Consider the following 26,496-nt stretch of genomic DNA (forward strand, 5'->3'; position numbering starts at 1 on the left):
TGTGGCTGTATGGCACAAATAGTCTCAGACAGTAGCCAAGATGCCTTATGGGAAGACTGAAACTAAAGACTTGTGGCATCCAGGCCAGAACATTCACTGTGGATGTTCTAAAATTAAACCCCAGTGAGGAGAGTTTATTCCTACCTAAACCCTCTATCCATGCATTGAACCAAGAGGCTTAACAACCAGCTACATGGGGAGAGCTCTTCCCTGGCCTCCTAAGCTTGGAGATGGCTTTTAATATTGGAACCCAATCCAATCTCTGCAAAACCAGTGGAGGAGAATCAAGACTTAATGACTTAATATTGTTTACCAGCCCTCTTAACAAGACTTTCCTCAGATAAAACTAAAGGTCCAGCTAATAAGGCAAATAAGGGCTAAATTATAATAAAACTGCCTTGTACTGCTTTCTAGTCTATAAAGAGCTTTATTAAAACAAAATTTAGAGACCAAATTAAACATTTGAGCTAAATACTCAGAGTAGCAAGAAACAAAGACATCTACCCATATCATCAAATGGCATGAAACTCAAATCCAGCCTGGAATTCTTTCCCTATGAGAAAGATCAAGATTTCACACTGTACTTATAAAATGTAATACTGTACAAGAGAGTGTCCTGCCTCCTTTCCAGGTTGTCTTTAGGGCACACGAACTCCAGGGAATCGTGGGTGGAATGTATAAAAGATCTTACAGCAGCTGCTGGTACTGCATCTGTTCAAGGGATAAATAAAGCAGCTAGGTTCTAGTTTTGGTTTCATACACTGCCAGTCCCTTGACATGCATAGAAATTATATACCACCTCCTCATCTTGTCAATCACACTGCAAATATGTCTTCAATATTGTGGAAGGGATGATCACTTCTTTTTGCTGGGAAGGTTCCCACAAGCTGGGATAACCTCCATGATAAGTCACACACACTGGCAAAAACCTAAAGCACTTCATTTTCTTCCAGAGAGTAACCTGTGCATGTAAATTATCAATATTTAGACTTTTTCTCATTCTTCCTAGGAAAGAATTGGGTCTAGATAAAACCGATGTGAAATTAAAGCTGAACTAATTCTCTAATTATCTAGACCTTCAAAAAAGTTTATTCTGTTTTGTTTCCCTTCACCACCTCTTAATCCCCATGTTTTGGCATGTGGAATTTATGGAAATGTTCTCAGTTAGCAATTTTTATATGCATTTTAAAGAATATTAATGTGTTTTACTATCTATGCTCAGCATATTTTCTTCAAAGAAAAAGTTGGAGATTACTATCTAAGATGCCACTTTGCAGAGTGAGGAACCACTGCTATGAAGAAAATTAAGCACAGACATGTAGGGAAAGGGAATTGCTGCTGAGCAGGATAAATCCATCTTTTTGTGGAACATGGGATGTGTGGCTGTAAAAGGAGCAAAGTCTCTCCCAGGAATGTCAGTGAAGATGCACTCTACTGTCAACACAGAAGTGATATTGGTATTATTTGCGGCTTGGGCTCCTTCACAGAGGCTACAGAAGACTATTTAATGCAGCAACACATGCAATCAGAGAAACAGGAAACCCCCCAGCTTCACACAGAGCAGTCATGAACTTCCATGTGGCACCATATTTAGCCAGCTCCTTCCTGCACATTCCTGCTCTTCCCTTCATGGCTCTACAGGACATGATAACACCTTTTGGAGGGCCCAAGTCTTTCACTTCCCAAATGCAGTCTTCATCTTTTTGCTCCTCCACTCCAAGTGCACTTCATCTGAACAGCATTGAAAGCTGGAGCAAAGAAAGGATAGCACATGCTGGTGAGGCAGGACGTGGGAATAGAGCAAGGAAAGGAGGCAAGGGGAAGAGGCCACATAGGCATCCAAGGCATATGGAAGGAGGAGACAGCGGAGAACAATCTCACATGGAGTCAGGATTAATGCCAAGAGCCATCAGTACTTGCCCTTGCAGCTGGCTGCTACAGCTGAGGCACACAGCCCTTAAGGGTGGGACAAAGCCTCCCACAAAAGAGAGGGGAGTTTTGCCATTCCTCAGGGGTGAAACGGCCAAACAATTCAGGTACCTCAATAATCCGTTCACCCTTCCCATGAGGTGCCAACAGTCTGATACCTACAACTCTGTGCACTCAGCCTGAGCCACTGAGAACTACATGGCAAACCAGCACGTGTTTCAATTTTAGAAGTGTTGCCCTGAAAAGAAGCAGCATCAAGCTGTGGGCAACAAAACAGGGAAGAGATTGCTGTTCAGGTAGATGTGGTTTGCTGCTGTCCACACAGCTGATGATGCTTGTAGACTGCTGATCACTTCTTGTCATGAAGAAAGCACACATGTAATAGAGAGATCCTCATTCACCCACCCCATACAGTTGGCAGAAGGATTAAAGGATTTCATCTTGCAGAATTTGTTACTTAATTTAAGCAAAACAGTGAGATAAGAATCTTTTAGACAGGAAAGGACTTCAATGGTAGGTTAGGTTACAATTCTTGTAAAAAAAAAATCAGCATAAAGACTAGTAATTTTTTCCTTCAGTAATTAACCTTAGCAATTGCTCATGAAAAAAGCCATCTTACTTTGACTTTTTATTTTTTAAACACCTGCCACAGTACTAACTGCCCTTAGCCATTTTCAAACCCACTACGATTAGGTAAGGAGAGAATGCTGACATTCTCAAATAGAACAGGAAGGTCCCAGTGACCCCCAGGATCAAGGAAAGGCAGCCCAAATTCACCCTACTACCAGGGCACTCAAATTTGGCACTATGTACCAGAATCTGGGGTTACATGTAGTATTTTTGGAGTTTTGGATAAGATGTCCCATTCCAGAAGCTTGAGGTAAACGTAGCATTGGTTCCAATTCAAAATAGCTTCCTAAGTTACTGGATGCTTTAAATATAGCATGAGAGTCCCACAGAGGCTTCTCAAGAGTGTGCACGGCACCCCATCCAGGTATAGTAAGTACTACAATGCACTGCAAATATTTTTATTCATGTCACAAAGACTAATTGTCACTAATTCTGACTTCAAACTGAGAACTCATAAATTGTTTAAAGTAAGCATGTGCCCTTAAGCCTGTTACTTATAATAAGAATAAGGGTTTATGTCTGTATTAGGTATGGCTAAGCAAGAGTGGCATGGAGCCAAAATAGCCCAGGAGCTGGAATTTGGACTCTGAGTAAGGGAAAGGTGGGAATAGGGTGAGACCATGTGAAAGGCTGTGTTCCTCCTAATCCTCAGCTGCCATTGCTACAAATCAAGTGTATTTGGAAGGATTTTGGAGAAAGGTTAAAACCTATTTATGCACTGTGTCCAGGCACTGAACACCTGTGGCATGGATGATCACAACACCAGCTACGCACGTGGGAAGTGCAGAAAGTAACTCTACCCTTGTCAGGGGATTTGCATGCCTTTAAGACATTTGGCCCATTTCATCTTCCTAAAAGAAGAGCAAGATCTCATTGACGTTTTGGAAAATGGCTGCTAACCACCACTACCAAAGAGTCACCTTGTGGGAAGCCCATTCAAGATATTGTCTGGAGCCATTTGTAAGCTGAAAATTAATTTTTTGAGGTTACCTAATTACAGGTACTTTCTTCCCTCTATTTATTGTGTGCTTTTCTCCTGTAAATCTCTAAAAAGAACAGAAACAGCTTTACATTTAGGGAAATATTATATTCTTCATGGATCTGAAAACCAGAAGATTTTAGAACTGTCCCCAAAAGATACCCAACAGTAAGGTTGACCTAAACTTCAGGGCCAGCTTTATGTGATGAAGCTTTTATTTCTTTTAAGACCTGAGTTTTATGATAGTAGATAAATAAAATACTTTAAAAAAATGCAACATATTTTGACAGGTGATACCTGTCAGCTTTTAAATACACAATGTGACTTCTGGGTCAACACAATGTGACTAAACAGCACATTTATTGAAGTCCTTGTCCTCACTCTGTATCAGCAAAACCAAAATTCTTTATGAATTATTGAATGTCATTTATTAAATATCATAGCGTCCTTCTACCAAATTAGTATTTAGGAATTTAGACAACTGTAACAGAAAGCCAATTTGTCTATTTTGTTCTCAGGTAACCTTTTTATTAAGGCTTTAATTACACTAGTGCAAAAGAAACAGCCCTTTAACATGCTGTGCATAGAAACCATTCTTTTCCAATTAGCATTATTCATTTCTACCAGCACAGTACTGCTGACATTACCAGACAAGGTTTTAAATTAATTTATATCCTCAAAACTAGCAGTTGCAATTGTCAGCAGAAATTTGCCTCTTTCCTTTCCCTTTCTCAAGATCTTTTAACAGGGACTAATAATTTACCTAGCTAATCTTGCAACAAAAGTCAGTGGAAAGGAAGAGCATTATCTCAGGTTACACTGGACACTATTTAATGCTATATTATGCATTAAAATGGTGGCACCTCAGGCACCCACATGCAGACACTTCTAGTTACACACGAACTGGCTACATGAAATTGTCCTCTCAGTTAGCTGCAGCCCAAGATGAAAGCTAGAATATAGTGAAAACTCTTGCATTTTGTACACCATTTTCATACTTCCACATTGCTACTCAAGGTTGGTGTTAATTTGTATTTAAATACCCACGTTTTTGATAGTTATAGTATAACATACACTTTATGCTACTAATTAGATGACAAGATGGGAACTGCTGTTGCTAGTATAGAAAGTTAATGATAGCATATATGCAGAGCTAATTTCTCTTTGTATTCCAGTGACTGGAGAATATTTTGCAATAATGTATTCAGAATGGAGATAATGACAGAGTTATCTGCAGTGCTATTAAGACAGTCATTTACAGAGTTCAGACATCAGACACTAATAAAAAGTTTTATCTGAAAAAAGCTTATTGTGCATTTTAATTGTAAAGCACTAATAGTTCAGCAGCTTTAAATTCATAATTTAATGGTTACCTCCTGATGTTTAGTCATTCTAAAGGATCTGCAAGATTATTAACTTCAATAATAATTATGTAAATCTGAGGACTTCCTGAAATGCTACATCAACTATATTCTCATACAAGTAAACTCTAGGTCAAAGACTGAACAATGTGTCAGACCACTTTATCCAGCGGCCAGGGCACACTGTCAAATTTAAAACAAGTGAAAAAGGAGTATAACTAACTTGAGCTGTGAATCTGTTTCCTTATGTAAAGAAAATCCTTTCCTCCCTCCTCCATAAAACCACAAGAGCTGCTGTTATCCCCAGTTGTGAACTCAGTTTTTTACAAGTCTTGAGCCCTTGTTTCCCACAGCTAACACTATATGCCTCCTGTTCAAGGGAAGAGCTGCATTTCTCTTTCTTTTGCAGGAAAGAAAGCTGCAAAGTTACTTTATTAACTGAGCTGGCAATTGCACAGATGTTATTCAGCCCAGTTATTTCTTAGAATGAGCTCTTTTCACAGATAGTGCCACACAAGTATTGATGATTCAGCTACAATCCTACTCCAAATTAAAAAGCATTTAGGAGGTGAAATGAAGAAAGGGTTTCAAAACCATGGGATATGTATCTTGTATCTGAACAGTCAGAATACCAGGTTTAATGATTTAACACCATTTAAACCAGAACCTCAGCTATTACAGGCCATTACTCACATTTATCTGGCCTATATTCTACCAGGGTGTTATGTTTCTCCTGAAAGACAAAACAGATGGAATTGAAGAACACAGCCTTAAATAGATGATTTCTGCACAGCATCTGTGCAGAGCACATAATGCTCCTTATATACCCCTGACCTTCAGCAGTGGACTTAGTATTTAGTGATTACTTTAATCACACAAACAGATAAGAGGGGCTGCCTTGTGCTCTGAGTATCTACTTGATTTAAAGGAGAAATCATTTGACCAAGAGCTGCAGCTACCTACATGCTGTTCCTGAAAGTTATTTTGTCAAGTACAATACGTGCACTCAAATCCCATTGCGCTATCCTGCTACAGTTTAAATAAAATTATAATAAAAGCACTCTTCAACAAATAAACCTGAGTTTAAAGTTACAACAACAAACTTCATGGATTTTTCAGAATATTTTCTGCAAGGAAAGAAAACAAAAGCTTCTTACATCTAGCATGTAGTTTACCCAGAAGGGAAAAATAACCATCTTGCTCTGGAATGGCTTTGGATACAAAATTGGGTATTTGCTGAAATCAAACCTTCTCTTAAGTGTTAGTGGTTCTGGTGAAACATACATTGGGATTACTTCTCAGACCTGACACAGTATTTTTGATCAAGACAGAAAATGTTGTCTACCTCAGAATAATTAAGACCTTACCTCTTAGAGCACCTGCACAGCCATGTTTAAATCTCTGTTTTACTCAGAGCAGAGACCTGAACTGCCTCCTTGGTAAACTGGGATTTTTTGATCCCCAAGTTCCAGGACCCATTTCTCTGGTCTAACAGGTATCATTTAAATGGAAAGCAAATATAGAATTTGCTCCCTCTTTCCTTGTCTCAATAGACATGACACTTTTGTCTGATGAGACATGCAACCTTATCATACAAATGCCCTGTACACTGAACTGCCATTTATAGTACAGATGCTGTCTACTGGAACATCTCAAATAAACAATACCAAATCAGGAGGCTGAGGAGTTACTTGTAGGGCTCAGGCTCACAGAAACACAATCATTTCTGATGGAGCTGTAAATATAGCAGAGCTGGTTTGCAAATTAGTTTGAAAGCAAACATACCACATCAGATAACCAAGACTCTCCTAGGATACTGACATTGTTTGTATATATAATAAATAATTGCAGGTAATAAAACTCACAATGCTTTAACTTCAGATGAGGTGACTGTTACTCAAGAAGTAATCAACCAATTAAACAGATTATCATAAAGAAATGCTAATGCCCACAGAATAGTTGTTCTATCAAAAAAATAAATAGTAAAATTTCAGAGTGTTCTGAAAATCTAGTCTGGAAGTATTTAACCTTCCACTGACAAGAACTATTTTGAGTTAGACTGTAAGAAGGTTGGAAAAGTGTGAAACTGCTAAGGCATAAGAAATTACTACAGTGTGTCTAGGCATAATACATTCATTATATTAAAAGGTTCACTTCCTTAGAAGCTGACTCAGTCATTTGAACTTTAAAGAAAAAAGGAAACATCTCTACTGAGTAATGGTTAAAAAGGAAGACTCCTAGACTTCTGGAGCACATCAGACTTATCTGTTAGTTTTGTAGAATATCAACTATTATAAATACTAATCTATAGCTTTTGGCATAGTGAAGGACTTCTTATTTGGAGATAAGAAAAAGCAGTTGCAGCTTTATGACAGCTACTCAGCAGTCTGATTCACCAAAGGTGGATGCTTAGCAGGTGATGTGGTACCAGCACTTCAAGAGAACTTCCTAAATTGTTTCAGTTCACTCAATACAGGTGAACTGCATTTTTCTGATTACAGTTTATGTACAGCACCACGTGGCCATTCAAAGGACAGCTGCAGAATGCACAGAGCCTGACCTAGATCATCTGAGGCTTCCCCTCATTCAAGAATAGAAGAAAAAAAGTGAAGAGGGACTGCCTTCCCTCCTCAGCTGCCTGTTGTAAGGCACTGATAGGCAACAGCCCACAGGAAATGAATACTCTCACACAGCTCCTCTAAAGCAAAGGCAGCGACAGCCAGAGGTTGGCATATGTATGCTAGGGAGGGGAGGAGGGACAGGAAGCAATCAGCAAGAGATGCTGATAAAGGGAAAGAGCCTAACAACTCTGAGAAAAAAACCTTCCTGCTCCTGCAGAGACAAACTGAAAAATGCTAGACCAGGGTTTTCCCCCAGACTCAAAAAGCTGTTACAGGTTGCTTGTAGCAGAGTCAGTATACAGATCAGCTAATTTAATTCTTTTTGTAGCAGTGTGTGCTGTTTTCCCTCCCTGGACTTACATGTTCATCAGATTTCAACCTTTTCATCACTTAATCAAATAAAGTATTTATTGAATGTTTTTGTTTTGTTTAACCACTATCTCCTGTTTCAGGCTCTGGCTTTTGATTTGGAACCCAAGCAGCTAAAAAACCTCTCTATTAGGAAATACAAAACTGTATAGATTACCACAGTGATTTAGATAATATTTCCACTACCTCAGATAACAGCTGCTCCTTCACATCTTTCAGCTCATTGCATCAACTGCAAGCCAGCCTGTCTCACTAGAAAAGTTTATTGTTCAGAAACAAAGACTCAGAACTATATGAAGATGTTCTGTTATAGCATCCAACCATGTACAGTTGTATCATCTTAGGTAACATGGCAACTGAGCACTTAGATAATTAACTATGTCCAAAAGCCTTCTTACAGAGGATTAGGTCTACAAAATTAATGAATTCTCCTTGCTTCAAGCAGTAGGAGAAAATAAACAGCTTTGCTGCCCACATCAATTTGGAAAGACCAGATTTATGTATGTGATCATGCCACTGGTGACAGTGCTTAGCACTGCCAACAACCTGCAAGTCTCATTCATTTCAGCAGGGCTGACAGATGCTTAGCTTTATTAAGTCTGTCAATACTGTTTTCCTATGTCTGCTACCTGCTCATGACATCTCATGACAGAATTTGACATCTCATAACAGAATTTTTCTAGTGGGTAGGATGGTCTGCAGGGTGGGGACTGGAAAAATAGTTTACAGATGATTTCCCAATGCTATTGTTAAAGGAGTGTGAAAGCTGCAGAGCTTCACACTCTTCCCTATTTGTTTTTGTCTGCTGCTTTCTTGTTTCCATCCCCTATGTTAGTCAGGCATTTATTTTTAGATAAAGAACAGATAAGCAGAACAATCCATTTCAGGGGAACACATCTTCACCTGTCACCCAGCTGACTGACTGTGACTCCTGTGCGTTATGCTGCTAACTATTCAGCAATGAGCTGATCACCTGGGCCTACTTGAATGGAAGAAAATGCAGTGTCTGAGACACCATTTTAAAGATTTCTGTAGGAGTGAACTGTTATGCCAAACAGCACTGTGCAATTCCCTTCCTCATCCACTGTGTTAAGAATATTTTTCCTGAACAAAAGCATTAGCAATCCCACAATCCTGTATTGTGCTTTTCTCAGCAGGTTTCAAAGACCTTCAGGATTTCTCCCCTGCTCTCCAGGTAAAGTGTGAGGTGGGTGGGAATTGTATAGGGCTGGCTGACAGAGTGCAGCTCAACAGGCACCCACTTTATGTCTGTGCATGGGCACAATGGCACAATACTGGTGTCCTCTTCTGGGAGGGTGCTTGGAAATTCCTGGTCTAATACTACAGATGGGATGAACAACCCTGCTGTGTTTTTCTCAGGAGCTTAGAGGCAGTGCTCTTGCAGCATGACAGAAGAGCACAGAGCCTTCATGAAAAAGGAGGAATTCTTGTGTTCTCTGTGGCGCACCCACAGACAGTCTAATTAACTGGGGGCACTCAGAGCACAGTGAACATGTCTGCATGCAAACCCAGTCTGCAGGCTTAGAAGGACACTGTGCACATGCAGCCAAAAGGGCCATGGCACATCTGATACTAAAAGCAACTATAATACTCTTTAAGTTGAAGTTTTTGGAGTTTAGGACTCATCTTACACATAGAAACTCTAATCTCATCTCAGGGCAGCTGTGGATCAAAACCAGTCCATAAATAGGTGTACAGCATTCACTAGCAACATTTAGAGCTGTGTGCCCTCTCCAAGAAGGAGATTCTCCTCACAGTTATCTTCTCTCCTCTCCTCCCCACCAGGAATATCTTAAAATGTAAGTACATCTTCCCACCTCAATAAGACTGCAATTATGGCTGAGTTCATAGGTCAACTCACGACCGAAATTTCTGATCTGTTTAGAGATATATTTATGTGATAGATGACAAAGAAAAAAACCAGATTATCATCAAAAGTAATGTATTACACTATGTTGCAATCAAAAACATCACAAACAGCAGGCATAACTATCCCATCTCCCCCTGAAAGAGGCTATTGTAATTCCTGTATGTCTGCTTGTGCCCTCATAAGGCAGGCTCTAAATTCCAATCCCATCCCAAAGCTGTAGTCCCAGCTAAAAACTGGGCCTCGCTGGGAGGAGTTTAAAGACACTTAGCAGTGTTTTCTGACACTGCTACGGCTGAAAAAGCAGTCAGCTCAGTGAAGAGCTAATTCCTCCACACCTCTGGGAATTCAGCTGTTGCAGTTTCACTTCTGCTCCTCCCATGCTCTCAAAAGCCTCCTGAGAATCATACAGCCTTTGGGCATAGTGTTTACACTTCCACAGATTACAATCTGAGACAATGAGCTCTTTGGGAAACAATTGGCTTTTCATTGCTGATTGTGTCACATACACTGCAAGTGCTACAGCCCTGGCCCATGGCTGACAGACCCTAGGATGACTGAATGACTTATAAGAAAATAATCAACACCATTCAGTGCAGGCTGCAAAGTGTAATGAAAACACCTAAAAAGTAGGATGACACCTCTCTGCACTTACCTTGGGTGGGATAAGTAAAGAAATACCAACACTATTTGCAGGAGCAAAATTATTCTGAGTTTATGAAGGGAGTTTATTTTTGTAGATGGGGTGGTATTTTAGGTTGCCTTTTGCTTGTTTGCTTTTGATAAAACTGCCAGAGCAGCCTTCTTTGCAATTACTCTGCTACAAAAGGAGTTATGAAAAGTATGTCTTACCATCATAGTATTAGGGTAAACGTGGCTCTGTCTTCCAAGAAAGAGAATGTGCATAAGAACAAGGGAGATCAGATGATACAGTTTCACAGCATGAATATGAAACAGCATAGCTAAGATTTCAAAAGCTCACCAACTGACTTTGAATCACATTTGTGGCAGAGACATACATTTTGTGCCCACAACTTAACACACTGTATTTTTTCATTGTGAAAAAAACAACATAGTTTTAAAAGCAGTGTAGGTGGCTTTTTTATTACTATTTTTGAGTGGAGCGGACCTTTTATTTGCATTTTACTTGTTTGTCTGATTAAATCATTCTGGTATTTCTCTTACTGTTATGTAAGTAACCCCTCTTGTCACTGTACTGCAAAATAAGCCTTGTGCAGGTGATTTGTGGAGGAGCCAAGACCTCTCTAGAAAGATCTGAGCATTCTGGAGCACATTTGAGACTGTCAGAAACAAGAAAAGAAGAAGGGAGCTACCAGAAATCACACAGAACTGTCTTACAAAAGAAAAGTAGGTAAGGGAAGCACAAATTTCCTGAAAATTATTCAGTGTTAAAAATATTTAAGAACCGGAGCTAATTCAGGTAGTAGGAGTACTGAACTGCAACACCTTAAAATAATGCTTCAAAGAGAAGAGAAAAGAAAAAGGCAGCTAGAAGATACATGGCTGTAATTGACAGATACACCAAGTAATTAATTATTAAATTCATGCTGTTTGTCAGCTGCAAATGGAAGGCTTCTGCATAATTTAAGACAGTATTTTAAGTACTACAGAGCCTTCTGCTTGACATGTCTAATTTTTATCCAACTATTGCACCCCATCACAAGAGGGGACACATCCCTGTCTTTGTTCAGTTTTAACACCTGACTTCTCATACTTACAAGCAGTTACATGTTTATTTTATAGAAATATAATTCTATTTCCCATTCAGAATTGTTCTATTCCCTTCCCCCCAAATTGCACCAGTGAGGCCCCTACCAGCAGAAAGAGAGACAACACTGTACAGAATAGAACTGGAAGATTACTTAAAAGAGGCAGTATCACCATCCATACAAATATACCAACCAGAACTATCTTCCTGAAGCATTAGCAATGCCAGGTTGTACTTCAAACCGGCACATTTCTAGTTCACATTATATTGTCTTTATTCACACCTAGGTGCAAAGATCTTCAATTCTCCTAGGCCAGGTCAAAGTGTACACATGACTGCTATTTTCCAACCCAAACCAGCTCAACAAGGTTTTCTTGCACACTTACTCTGGAGATGGTCAAGGGCATGTTGAAGTCCTTGCCCCCTTGCAGTCGGAAGCCCCAGGGTCCAGGTCCGTTCAGAGTCACACTGTAAGCCATGTTGTACCACTTCCACAGGCAGCAACAGGGCACTGCAGGACAGAAGGATGGGCAGACAGAAAAAAGTGTGAAACAACAGACTGAGAACAGGGAAGGGTTTTACATAAATGAAAGCAATTCTCTCTCCGCCTTGCCTGCTCAGTCGTGCTCTGATAGCACCTAAGAATAGATGGGAGCTATAATGCAGATGCTGATATCCCAGCTGAGGAGGGCCCATAAAAGGTTTGTAACCAGACACCTACTATGCAAAGACTTCATGACTCACAGGTCTAATATAGTCCCCACGGAAGGGGACAGATCTTTCTAGGCTCCTCAAGCCCCTCATGCTGCTCAGTCACTTTATGGACAAAACACATGTTTTAATAAAACAAGCAAACAAAATCCCACTCTAAAATCTCAAACACCCAAGTCTTCACTAACCTGTTAACAACTACAAAGCCATTTTTAAATTCTGCTTCAGCAGAAAGCTATCTTGCACTGTGACATATAATACAAGCTCTTTCTATATAGATAGTCCCACATGTAACAGAAAAGGCACCAACCTTAACCTTCTGCAATGCTTTGTTAAACTGAAAAATGTACATACTACATGTATTTAGCATCACTGACAAAAAATCCCACAACTTCATGTTTGGCTCTTGGTTCCACAGCCCTTGCTTTCCCTAGGAAAAATTAACATTTATTTTTTCTGAACACAGAAAGATCATGGGACACCTCTAATCAGTATATAATTTCTGTGATAAAAGCACAGTTTCACTACATACTTGTTCCATCATTTTAATACAAGTCTTCTAAAGGTGTGACGCTTGAATTAAAGGCTAAGAATACAAATAGTCAGCTAATTGCTGCCTTGATTAATTCCTTGATTTTTTCATAGTGTACATTCCAGTTCTTAGGAGTTCCATAAAACTATAACCCTTGTTCAGTAATGCTGGATAGCATTTCTGCCCTGGATTGGAAATTGCTAAAATACAGAGGGCACGAGGATAGTGAAGAAGCTGTTGGCAGAACTACAGATACAAACAAAAAGTTTCTGCTCTCAGGGTAACGCTACAAACAGTAATTAACACTCACCCCTTTCAAGTCATCAATTTGTGCAGGACCTCCAGAACCCCTCTTCTGTATCTTTGCAGCATTTATCCTCCTCTATCCTCTGGTTAGAAAGAAATTGCCATTGTATTAAAAAGGGGGGGGGGGGGGGGGGAAATGTCCCTCAAACACGGGTTCTACTTTGATAATCAAAAAGACAAGCAAGCCCACACAATGCACTAGAGTGAGGCAGCTCAGCTTGAACATTGATCACCCTGCCAATACACCTACCTTAAACCATGACAAATATTTGATTACAAAACAGCAGAGAGCAAACACTACCAGGAACTCAGTCTTTGTCTAAAGAGATGGTCAATAATTTTTCAAAACCATGAAGCAATAGAAGTTCTTGTCTAGCATTCACAGTGCCAGAAAAGCCATTTGTACAAGGGAATAATTAATCTCTGCATAGGCACTAGACTAAACCATATGAACCTCTGTTTTAGCCAGAGGTCCACATTAAACCACAGCAATCCACACAGATTTAAATAAAAGTTGCACTAAGCCAGTGGAACTGGCCCCAACCAAAACGAAAGCAAATAGCAAGATAGAGCTTGAGAATAAAGCAGGGTTTTGATGTCTCACTATTACCTCAAAGATACATTTACATTCAGAGTATATATAACCTGTGCTCTGTGAGTCCAGAATCACTGATGTTTGGATAATTACTTTGAAGGGAGGCAAAATGGACTTGTTGGACTTAAAATGGCAGTTTCCTAGCCTGCCAGTTTATCTAGTTCTGATAATTTTTTTTGAGAGCCGCATGTACACACAAAGGTTTGAAGTCATATTTTCATTGTACTTTTACTTTTCCCAGGAATTCTTTCCTGTTTTTAGTGCCCTTTCTTGGCTCCATTTCAAGAGTTCAGGAGAACAGAATAAAAGCAGGAGTAAGATAAACATAGCAAGTCATTGCTTCACTACTAAAGACAGTATCACATAAATAAGTATTAGAATAAAGACCACAGTTTTACAGACTTAAAATTCTGTGCATGTTACCTTCCCATACCTAAATCTTCAGTTATTTGTGTCGATAACAGAAAAGGGGGGGGAAGCAAAACTCAGAACAGAATAAAACCACACAATAAACTGAAGAGAGCTAAGCACTGAGAAACAGAGAAGCTGTTTAATCAAACACTGTGTGCTTCTGTCCTACTTTCACATCTCTAACATGCCATTTTCTTATCAGGACATCTGAAAGGATGTGAGAGATCCTCCAGGCTGAGTGGTGAGCTAAGAAACGAGAGTGGGCATCGCATTCGGGTCTCTGTCATTTGAATGAAATGTTAAACTGAGGTCACTTGTTCCTACTCCTTTGGTTTCTGTCCATGTCTGCACGGATGTTCAGCATAGCTTGGCATTTTTAAAAGGAAAGTGTAGAGGATCTGCCAGTGTCTTGGCCAACATTCCCCTTCAACACACCAGGACCACAGCTCTTGCATGCAACTGCACTATCCCTATCAGGTGCGATTCAGAGAAAGAATATTCCAGAGTTTTCTCACTCTAAGCCTCTCTTAGTGTCTGTGTCCCCTCTGCCTGTCTGAAGAAAACTCTGCTCCTAATAAAGAAGCTCATGCTGTAGTCACAGGTCCATTTCGTAGGGATGCCCTTAGCACAGGTTTCACCTTCCACAGACTTTCAGTACAATCAGCCTCTGAATAACAAAGCTGGTGATTCACCCAGGTGGCTGTTTCAGCCCTGCCCTGTTTTCAAAGGTGAGACATCAGTGTAGCAGGTACAGTGTCGCCACAGCTACCAGCACAAACCTCGGCAAAACCTCCTGGGAAACCAGAGGCTGAAATCAACTGTGTGTTCAGAACTGTCAATTTCCTTCTTTTTCAGAGGAGTCTGATGTTTAGATTAGGTTTTAAGTTGCTTTACATAATTGCCTGCTAGTCTCTTTCAAAAATAATTTTTGTTTGCTCAGATTTTGTTTCTCATGGTGCGCCTTCTTCCCTACGTTCTCTGGCTACGTCAAAATCCATGACTTGCTTAAAGCTCCCTCCCTTCAGAGAGAAGCTATGCTGAGTGCTGAGTCAGATGAGGTCACTGATGTAAGGGGTGACATTTAAACAAAAAAACATATTCCAGGTGCAGGATGACATTTTCTCCACACATATCAAACCAGAGGATTTTCCAGAGCTCCCCAGGCAGCCCCCCTCCCGCCCCAGGCTATTCCCAGCTGACTGATGGGAACAGTTGTGAGGAAGCTGGATGGGCACCAGGCACAGGAGAGTGCCACCACCTCCAGCAAACGCCTCTGAGCCCGAGCAGAGCTGTCCTTGCCCGAGCCCAGCAGAGATGTTACAGCAGGGAAACAATTCACACGTGCTAGGAGACCGTGCCGTGCGTATTCCAGCGAGCAGGCTTCGGGACAGCCGCAGCTGCGGGCTCGGGAGCGCACACACGTGAAGTGAATGAAACAAAAGCCACTAGTGGCAAGGCTAAATTAAGGTGGAAGGAAACAAGTAATGGAAATTCCAATTGTGCAAGTTGCTACTACTTCACAAAGCTGGCCACATTAGTCAGGGGTTATATTTTAGCTCCTGTGGCACAGGGGAGACTTGAATTACTGTTACTGCAGCAGCAAGGTTGTATCATTTGGATCATCAAGGATTTCAGAAGCGCATTGCTTGAGAGCTTGACTTCTGAGCTGCAACAGACTATGAATCTCTGGCAAATAAAAAGATGCTTACAAGGTCATGGTTTCAACGTTTTATGTTTAGGCAAGTGGAAGATTTGTGCCGTGCATGAATAAACTATCATCTCCTCTTTAATAGAAAGATGTTCAACAAGATGGAGAGACTTTTCCTTAGGGAAAAAACCCAGTCGAACAAACCCAAACAAAAACCAATCAACAAAAAAACCCCCAAACAACAACAACAAAAAAAGCCAAAAAAAAAAAAACCCCAGGCAAAAAGATTGTCTTGCTTTCAGTCTCCCTCACCTGAGGGAGTGGCAGTACAAGAAGGCAGCATTAGGATTTATGACAAACACACCCTTTTTGTCCCATGGATTCCTGCACTGTCCCCAGGACAATCACTTATAATCCTTCAGATAAGTGGAAAAGTGAAGTAAATGGAGCCTTTGAAGAAACTACTCACTAAACACATGCATGAGGAAAACCCAAGCTTTGAACCAGCTGTTCAATACATGTAATCCTACAGTTTTCCAAAGTTTTGAATCAACCCAATGATAAGTACATTTCACATTAAATCAACAGCTGTACTTGGGGACTGATCTTCATTGCCATCCACAAGAGGAAATAGTACACACTTAGTATGTATTAGCCAAGCAATGCTAAGGAATTTGAAACTGACATATTAGAGATGAAAAAAAAAAAAATAGCTCTGAATTCCTACCTTGCCAGTGGCAAACTGCATATAAAATTAATTATCAAGAGCGAAGATATTTTTACCCACAAGTTCAATATTGCTTCCAAATTAAGACTATGCTGCAAAAGAGCTCATTGTGATCTCCTTCCCTTCACTGCTGAACTCTGAACTAAGTTGACCTAATCCTACTTGTACTTCATATACAGCTTTGTTTCACTTGTTGATTTAAAATCCTTCAATTCTCACAGACCTTAGGATTTCTGAGATCATTTTAGCCCCCTTACCAAGTTGTCCTAAGTCTTGATCTTTCTGAAGCCACTAAATTTTCTATCACACTTGGCTTCACCACATTCTGTATTGTCAATACCTTACTAAGACTGTGCTTTGTGGGTTCCAGAAAAAGCTGATAATGCTGGGGAGATATGCTAGAGCAATATAAAAAAATATTATCTTCTGTCTCTATAATATAATGCCTTCAGAAATGCAGCTCAAATGTTTCCTGTTTGGCTGTTTGCTGCTGCCAATATCTCTTTACCAATTAACCAACTTTGCTATCTACCCCTCCCTCTAGATCCTTCACCACGACTATTTCCATCTTTACAAAAAATAAAACCACCTGTATATCACACTTATTTTCCCCTGCTGCATGGCCTTTTTCTCCCTACACCAACCTCCTTTCACTACCATAAAAGATTTGGTATACAACACAGTTTAGTCAGAAATAAACTTTTAAAGATATTAAGATTTTTTTTGGTAAGTGTATTAAACTGGAAACCTGTGGAGAGACAGATTCACCATGAAAGGGAAGGGGAAGACACCTCTCTGGACTGTGAAGACTTAGGTGTATGTTAGGAAGTTCTTATCTTACCAGCTTTTCAGTCATTGTTTTTAAAGACACTTACTATACCATTAAATACTTAGGACTTCTATGGTATTTACCTTCCCATAATAAAAAAATTATTATATTAAGGTAAAGAACGCCTAAACATCCATTGTTTTAACCGTATTCTGTTTATAAACAAAACCACAGCACTTAGGTTACCCACTTTAGGTGAGAAAATGAGTCAACAGCAGCAAACTGGATTAAAACACAGTGCTCAATCTACAATTCATGTACTTGAGGCAGAAAAAGAAGTCTGCAAAATGTGATGCTTTCATTGTTGTTCTCCAGCTCTGTGGTGAAACCAGGAAAGTTTACAGTAATCCCATGACTAATGTAATCTGTGCCTTGATGGAGGTGAACGTAATTGACTATTTGGCCTCGGGAAAGAGAAAACAGCGAGGCTTTGCCTGCTGACGGCCCGAGGTCTGGCACAGCTGGGGGAGCGCACAACGAGCCTTACGAGAGGGATCCTGCGCCGTCAGTGTAATTTGGCCATCGCAGATTCCTCAGGGATCACCACAGCACGCTGATGTAGCGGCGCGCCTATAACCACACGGGTGCAAGATAACTAAGCAGCCTCCCAAAAGTTACTCTTCAGCCTCGCCTACTCCTGCCTTCCCAGTGAGGGCTCTGCGGGGTTTAATTTTCCACTACAGACACGCTGTAGTCGCGGCGCGACCCACCTTGCACCGCAGCGTCTCGCTCACCGGCACCTCCGGGCCGAGCGGCCGCCCCCCGCCGCCTCCGGCCGCGCAGCGCTGCCCGGGCCGCGCCGGGTGAGTCCCGGTCCCGGTTCCGCCCCCGCGGGAGCCGCGGCCGCCGCACCCACGGACATCGGCCCCGCAGCCAGGGGGCGGCCGCGACCGGGGCCGGGGCCGAGGGAAGCGCCGCGGCACCCGCCCGCCCCCGAGGCGAGGGAAGAGCCGCTGCCCCGCAGGTGGAGCCTTTAAAGCGCCCGGGCCGCCGGGAGCGCCGCGCCGAGGGAGGCGGCCGCTCCCCGTCCCGCCGTGAGGGGGCGCTGGGCGGGCCAGGCGCCGCGGGAGGGGATTTGCCTCAAGCGGTGGCGCAGGGAGCGATCCGCGAGAAGCCGCTGCCGGCGGTGTGTAAATATCCGAGTTTGGGCCGAGATCACCTCGGGGCCGCGGTGGCAGAGCGGGAAGGTTACACAGAGCTGTGGGGAGCGGTTCGGCCGAGCTGCGGGGCAGCAGGTATCCCGGGGGGCGGGCGTTCCGCGTCTGAGCCCTCAGGGAAGGATGCGAGGGATGAAATGGCGGCGGGAGCGGGGGGGCTGCGCCCGCGGGTGGGACCAGGAACGCTCTGGAAGGCGGCGAGGGCGGCCGGGAGGGGCTGCTGTCCTGCCCAAGTTCAGCAAAAGCTCCTGAGCCTTGTGCGTTAATGAATTGCGGGCTCGGAGCTCGCAGCCTTCAGCCCCCTTGCTCGCCGCCGGAACACGAGTGAGAACGGTGGTTTCGTTCACTGACCCCTAGGAAAAGTGCGGGCGAGGTTGTTTTCCCCCGCTGATTCACTGCTGCTGATCAGCAATGGTCGTTTTAGTTAAATGGAAAAGTTAAAACGATGTCCCGACAGAAGACAAAGGGTTTGGAAGACAAAAAATGCAGAAGGAACAATTTAATTGCCCACCGGGATAGTGATGTTGGTATGATTTCAGAGATTGAGCCTTGTGGTGCCTCCACATGGTCCTGCCGAGTGCTGTCAAGGACCAGGCAGCCCGCTCCATACGTCCCTCTATTCAGCAGTTCTGTTTGGTTTGCTTTTTTAGCTTTTTATATTATGCTCCCCAAAGTAGCCTGCAGAAAGTCAATGGTTTTCTCAGTGCAATGGCAGCGCCACTGCTTTATGAGTTTGTTCAAAATTTAAAAAAAAGAAAAGCCTGTTCCCCGCGCTGGCTCCGCAGAGGAGCGGCCGTGCCCGGTCAGCACCAGGGACAGGGCGGCGGCGCGGGCGGCACCGGGGCCGAGGCCCGCACTGAGGGGCCGAGAAGGCCGCGATAAACTCGGCATGGAATCGCTGAAATACACAGCCCGTTCGAGAAACTTCTCAGCTCCTGCCCGCTTAAAGGGTCGCAGTTCAGGTTTAGTGTTTCTTGTCGTATGGAACCTCAAGTCTCCTTACGCTTCAAGTCCAATGTACAGGATGCGTAGACAAGGCCAGGAAAAATTGATCTAAATTATTTCTATATTTATCTTTGGCCAAAATTCATATTTATATGGATTATGACTTAATAGCAGTTGCAAAAATATTCCACTGACAAGTTGGCTTAAATCCCCAATGGAAACATTTTTCATCTTGTGATGAGGTGAGCAACCTCATAAAGTACCATATTTGCTGATTTAGGCTGGAAAACATGATCCAGATGGTGGGAAATTATGTTTATTTCTTGATGTGCTGTTAGATTACCCCATTCTATGTGTGATAGAAAAAATCAGATTTAATGACTTTCTTGAAGGCCTGAGTCTTTCCCAGGCCTTCAAGAACCTGATTTTCTGTTCCCTGGTAAAAGTACCAGCAAGGATGACTGGGAAATGTCCAATAACCCAGTTCTGATGACTGGTGGATCAGTTTTGCTTCAGACTTTTGTTTTTGTTTGAAACAGAATGAAACACACAAGCTTGTATATTTCTCCATGTGTCACTCAGGACTGGGGATCTTGAAAGTATGGGAGCTCTGCCCGCTCAGCACTCTGAAAGAGGCTGCAGGCTTGTTCCCAGAAACTTGTGCCTGCCATTTGGAGGGACAAAATCCTCTATCTCATTTTTCTAGAAAGCACTAGTGGCAGTATTAATCTCATATTTTAAATGAAGTTTCAGAAATATGGCCTTGGAATAAGTTCCCTGAAATACCATTGGGGTCACCACTTATGAAAAGCTGAGCACTGAGACTGCACTGGCTGGGCCATCTTGTGCAAACAATCCTATTTGCTTTCTGGAAAGTAGCTTACTGATAGATTTAGCTGTCTGTTTTCCTCAGTGACTCACTCTGTGTGATTTGCTTTTGACCCATGAGTTTCCTTCCAGCCTGGTCAATTTCCTTCACTGGAGAATTCAGATAGTTCTGTCAAGGGCTAATTTTCTGCAAGTCTTTCTCCTGGTCTTTTATCCTTTCTTCTAATCACAATCTGATCTTCCAAACTGTTTTGTCAGCTGTTCAGCCTCAGATCAGTCTCAGAAACATTGTTTTTCTTGTAAATAGGCCCCTCATTTTCCATAAATTTCTGCAGTAGGGTTTCATAAGGTTTATCAGGTAAGCTGTCTGCAGAGTTTATTTGCAGTAATTTCAAACTGAAGGTGCAACCACCAGGGATGGAAATTTAAAAGAATGACTGCTACCCAACAAGGCTGGCCTCCTCAGGTACTGAGTGGCTCCTCACCAATGATGATGATTAGGGAAGTTATCAAGTAAAGTACAGACATTGCAGCACAAAGTATGGATGAGCTTTGTCTTGCAATAATGCTTTTGGCATCTCATCTCACTCCCTGCCCAGCTGAAGGGGTTCTGAGTTCAGAAATAAACTAGTGTTGAGTGTGCCTTTCTGAGAGCCCCTGCTGAGGAACAAGTATGGAAGAAGGTACTGCCTTTGGTTTGGATCGGCTGTGTAGGTGTTAATTCTGTGTGGCAACACTGATGTGACTGTTCAGACAGAAGTGCTGGCATTCAGAGGAGTGCAGATCTGGCCTGCACTTGCACTGTCATTTACCCAAGCTGTAACAGCTCCAATAAATGAGGCTGTTCCATTTGGGATTGCTTGGCAGTTCTGTTTTCCCAGTTCTTTGCACATGCTGTGTAAGGGGGCAGGAGACTCAGTGGTTTGTTCCTTCTGTCACTGGAAAATAAATGGGCAATTTTCAAAACAACTCACAGTTTTCAATTCCCTTCTGCCTAAAGACTAGGAGGAATTTCTTTAAAATTAGGACTTTAGATATGTCCAGTTAACAGTCTGATTTGTTTGGGATTGTGTTTTGGCATTGGCATAAAAAGCTGCCAAAGGAATCTAATACTTTGGATCTCCAAAATTATTTTCTTTTGCAGAAAATCTTAGGAACGTGTAGCAAACACAGCTCAGATGAGGATCATATTTTTAGTGACTTTAGTAATTTTATCCTTGTAAGATAGAGATTCATCATTCCTGTTTTCAGTCTTACCTTAGCAATATTGCAGGCTTCCTAATGTTGCCCACATATAAGAGCAAACAAAACAAACAAAATAATCAACATGTGAAGCTGTTGCATGCAGTTTAATAGAGTTGAGTTGCAATTCTAGTGTTGCTCAGACGTGAAAAAGAAGGCTCTCCACATGATAACCTCCTTGGACTGTTCCTATCATTTCCCTGGGCTATATTATTAGCATAACATTCCTGGTACAGGATTAAAACAGAGTTATGACAGTAGATAATTCAAGAGCAGTAGATAATTCAAGAGGGATTGTCAGCAGGATGATCCCCAGAAATGCTGCTTGACTTATAACCCTCACCACTTTCATGGTAAATTTGAGCTAATCTGGCCCCAAAATGTCAGCACAAATGTCTAGTGCACTGATTTTAGACAGAAGAAAAGCTGGAATTCTCTTAAAAATTAGTATTTTCAGTTAGTTTGGCTAAATAAATGTTGTCCTCTTAATTCTAACTCATTGTTAACTGTAAATACTCAGCTGTAAATGCAGGCTCTTTGTGTAAAGGGAAAGGTGAATCTCTTCCCACTTTTTTCCTTTGGTATTTCTCTGCATCTCTCCATTGAAGATTCATTAATCCATCATTGCATCTTTCTTAGAACAGGCACTTTTAATTTTCTGTTTGAGTATGCAGAAACTTCCTGAACTTGCCTTGCAGCACTCCAAGAGTAAATGATTTGACCTTTTACAGGGTAATCTTGGGTACTGTGCTAAATCAAATTGCCCAATGCACAGAAGGAGTTAAGGCCCTACTGTGACTCAGAACTATCTCTGATACTTACCACAAAGCAGGGTCAGCTGAGTAGCAGTCTTGTTCACTTTGATTACTTGGTGTCTTGAGCTGATGATTTTTTCAGTTGAGCCCATTGATTTATTGAAGCAGTTTTCAGTGGGATGTCTGAAAACTGGGATAAATTTTGCTGAGGAAACTGTGAGCTAAGTTTAACTTAGCTGCTGCTGGAGCCTGAGTGCTGGTATATGTTTTTCTTCTTTCTGGCATCTCAGTGCCCAGCCTTGAAGAAAGATCAAGACTATCTTGATGGCCAGGTGCTAAATATACAACTCACTAGACAGTAACTGAGCAATCAGCTCTGTCCTTGCACAGTGTTTTCAGACAGTAAGCAGAGCAAAGGACTAATAGAGAAAGGCACACCATCTCAACAAAACGTTCTAGACTGTATCTGTACAATCCCAATAAGTAAAATAAATTATTTTGTAGCTTTATTGGCAGTTTCAGTAATTCAAAGTTTGTTTAGGGCCAGCCAAGCTTTCCAGCTGAGTTTCAGTGAGCTCTGGGAGGACAAATGTAATACAAATTCAGGATCCTATTGTATAAGTAACCTGCTTCAATTCCCCCATTATTTAAAACAGTGCATGACTTAACAAGAATAGAACTCCCAGACAAGCCAACAGGGATGTCTTATTCTTTATTCCATTTCTATTATTTTGTTTTTCAGCCCTTTCCTTTTCATGCTGGATATAAGTTGTAGAGGGAAGAGAATGTAAGTTTCAGTGATGAGCTTTTTTCCTCTTATGAGCTCTTTCAAGTTTAGATCAAGTAAACTAGTAACAGTCAAATTTTACTGAAGTCAAATAATTCTGCTGGAACCAAGCCACTAGATCTTGGAAGGAGGAAGCAGAGAAAGACAAGTGCCTGCAAGTTAGTGACATGTTGAAACAGAAACGTTACAGGGTCCTCTTGACTTGTCAAATCAACCAACATTTTGAGTGTCCTGTGGTGTAACTCACTGTATATGTAATAGCTGTGAGTGTTGCATTTGGGACTTCCAAAGATTGTCAGTTGTTGAAGTTCAATTGAATGTCCCTTGGACCACCAGAATCCTTTTTCAAATTTCTGTATTCAGTCCTGAGATACAAAACTGGAGAATAAATACTAATATTGTGAAAATCTTAAGCAAGTTGTCACAAAGACACAAAGTCCTTAGTAGAGGATGTTGCTTTATTGCCACTGGACTTTTTGGTTTTTAACTGAAAGATTCAGAATTGATTTATGATCCTCATGAAGTTGTTTAATTACCATGATTTTCTGTTCAGAGAATTCCCCTTAAGTAGTGGATGAGAAACCAGTTCCCATCAGGATCCACCCTGTAAGGCTGAATTCTGGAAATCCTTCTGCTATTAGTCTTTACTGGTATCATGCCATCCCTGCTTGTATGGCTGTTCTGGTGACATCTGGCCTTGATCATCTTTTGGATAAAGAAATGCCCTGATCCTAAACCCCAAATCCTGGGTTTCCCAGAAATGGCTTCCAGTGACATTGGACAGTCAGCTGTGTTATTTTGAAAACTCCTGCAGTAATTTTATTTTTACAAGCTGGAATTCAGGCAGCTCACACTGCTGCTATGCTCATGAACTGCTCTGAGAATCTGTTGTCTTTGTACTGTGCCCCAGTGAAAATGGAGCAGGTTCAGCTGTGATGGGACTCTTTCAGGAAACAGCACAATGAAGGGAAACTGCAAAGTGCAGTTTGTAAAACATGCTGTGGCCTCCTTAGCCCTGACTCTGGAATCACAATGGTTTGGCTCCTGCATGTGAGGAAAATGAAGGATTCATTGAAAGCAGCAAGGAGAAATCTGACACAAGATGGTAACTCTGAGTCCCTTTTCTGGCCCACAAACAGAAAGAGAAGATGCCTGTTTGATATTACTGTTTTTCAACATTTTTGGATTCCCTGATTTATTTGCAGTTAATTTATTTTGATGCAGTGCTAATGGGTATTCTGAGTTGTGTTTTCTTATTTTCCTTCTTTTGCCTTTGGTCATAGTCTACCATCACAGTTTGGGGTAGAACAAGAATTTAAGTGGGTGTGATTTATTGAAATGGGGTTTCACATCATGTTTCATGAAATTTACATGGTTCTAATTTCTTCAGGTGAAAAAAACCTGATATCTACAGTGCCTAAAGAGAGCAGCTCTTTCTGTGTGAAACTTACTTCTCATCTCACTGAACATAATGATCCTGAACCTGAAAGGCTGGTGTGGCTTTTTCTTTTTCAGAGGAATGATTGTCAAAAGGAATCCATGCAGTGAACGTGATGAACCACCAATCTGCCTGATGCTACTACCCCAACTCTGTCCTTCATCAGATTAAGTTCTCTTCTTACTTCACTGAGCAGCAGCAGAAAGTGAGTTTTAACAAGTGCATCTGGAAAATAGCACTTTGAATAAGATCTATCAATACACATTAAGGGTTCTGCCATGTGCTTCTTTACTCAGAGGCTTCAGCTGAGGACAGCAGCATCAAAAGGATTTATATTTTTAAATCACAGTTGGAGGGTTATTATAAGCCCAGACTCCATCTGTTTACATGTTAAGGTAGAACCATAAATAGTTCCTTTAAAAGCCAGGAGGGAGGTGTGTTAATTAATGCTGGTTTTGCCACCTGAGGGCATTGGTGCTGCTTGGAAGGGGGTACTAGAAGTGTGAACTACTAAAAATGAGAAGAAGATGGTGATACTGCTGGGAGGGCTTGAGAGCAGGACTGCCCATGGAATGAGTGTCAAGGAATGCTCAACTGCAGAACCTGGCAGGTAGAGGAGCTGAATACTGACCAAGAGATCAGGGTTTGAAAGGAAAGTGGGGGGACAAACAGCTATTTCTTAGCAGCTTCATGGAAAGTGTAAGCAAGGGCCTTCCCTCTGGCCCTGTGGGTTAACTAGAGAACAGTTCACCTGTCCTTCATGAAAATGAGAAGAATCTCTAAGAGATATGGGCTGAGCTAAGCAGGATTTCTACAGTCTGCACAAGAGGGTGAAGGTGAGCAGTCACACTGGGAAAGAAATTGTAAGTTTAGATCTGAAACATTTTGTCAAAAAGAAAACCAATTTTTCTTTGTTTGTTTTTAAACCTCTCTTTCTTCTTCTCTTGTTTCTTTAAAGGTAAACTTGCATAACATATCTCATATAGACAAATAAGGGAAGAGGTATTACTGAAAACATTGTCATATGTTTTATTCTATGGTTATGTGTTTGTAACCATGACCAGTCTGGTGTATGTTAATACTGCTGGGACTCTGATGAGAACTGATTTCCTTGAAGCCACAGGTCAGCACTGGACAGTTACCCTAGAGATTCTGGCATGCTGTGATAGCAGCCGCATGCTCCAGCCATTAGAAATGCTTCTATAAGCTTTTAAGAGTATCGTCTTATTCTTGCCTTCTTTCCTTCCTTTCATGGTGAGCCTCACTTAATTCTTAACAGTTCTTGGAGTTCAATCTTTGATGAATTGTCCTATTTTAAATCCTTTTATATTAATGGAGCTCTTTTGTGCATGAAAGTAGAAATTGGTCCTGAAAGTGTAATTCATGTCTGGACAGGGCAGAAACAACTATCTGATGTTCAGAGCCAGCTAAACCATACAGTGTTCACTGATTTCCATTCTAGGCAACATTCAGGGAAGTTTGTGGAAATCTTGTTGATTTTGTAGTACTTCACCCAGTTTATGTTACCCTTGTTTCCTGGATGATGCTGCTGGTCAAAGATCTCCTTCTTCTGTGAACAATTTCTGCCCCATTAATAGAGAAGAAAACCCAAAAAATGGTCCTACCATCTTGACTTTGCTCACTTCAAGGGACAAACCTTTATATTTCATATAGGGCTTTTGATCAAAAACATGCACACAATTGCATGCTACATATTTTTCTTAGTTAGAACTTAACAATAAAATGCCTGATTCTATTTCACTCACGTTACCTGTAAATAACAACTGAAGTCTGTGTGGTAAGCATCTGTAAATTATTTCTGTTGAGAAAAAGAATGCCTATGCATCCTTTATTCCCTTCAGTAACAATCTGTGTCTTTCATATGTGATAGTGTAGTTTAGATGTTTTGATAACTGTACAGTAGAGGAAGAAAATGTGAATAAAATAAATGGGAAAAAATTCTGTTTCCAGTTGTGAATCTTGGAACAAACTGTAAAAGCTAGTTGAGAGTAGCCACGTGATGATGAAGAGCATATTTTCTCTATTTCAGGCAGAAATACTTAGATACGAGAAGATTAG

At 41.4% G+C, this 26,496-nt stretch overlaps 2 protein-coding genes across 2 annotated transcripts in view; one reads left to right on the forward strand and one right to left on the reverse strand.

Annotated features, from left to right (window-relative positions):
- The window catches only part of LDB3 (LIM domain binding 3), a 112,393-nt gene extending 94,372 nt beyond the window's left edge, over window positions 1-18,021 (reverse strand). The window contains exons 1-4 of the mRNA XM_054276882.1: window positions 17,976-18,021; window positions 16,022-16,125; window positions 13,060-13,138; window positions 11,893-12,017 (exon numbers count right to left, since the gene is read on the reverse strand). Coding sequence (XP_054132857.1) covers window positions 11,893-11,985 — 93 coding nt within the window. The 5' untranslated portion in view covers window positions 11,986-12,017; window positions 13,060-13,138; window positions 16,022-16,125; window positions 17,976-18,021. The remainder of the gene's footprint in view (window positions 1-11,892; window positions 12,018-13,059; window positions 13,139-16,021; window positions 16,126-17,975) is intronic.
- Window positions 18,022-18,375: 354 nt separating this feature from the next.
- Window positions 18,376-26,496, forward strand: part of WAPL (WAPL cohesin release factor) — a 134,612-nt gene continuing 126,491 nt past the window's right edge. Inside the window, exons 1-2 of the mRNA XM_054276851.1 lie at window positions 18,376-18,500; window positions 24,495-24,622. The gene's annotated coding sequence lies outside the window, so the exon portion shown is untranslated. The remainder of the gene's footprint in view (window positions 18,501-24,494; window positions 24,623-26,496) is intronic.

Source organism: Melozone crissalis, unplaced genomic scaffold (genome assembly GCF_028551555.1).
Source record: "Melozone crissalis strain CALT ecotype California unplaced genomic scaffold, PUWL_Pcris_2 ptg000019l_1, whole genome shotgun sequence".
NCBI classification, from domain to species: domain Eukaryota; kingdom Metazoa; phylum Chordata; class Aves; order Passeriformes; family Passerellidae; genus Melozone; species Melozone crissalis.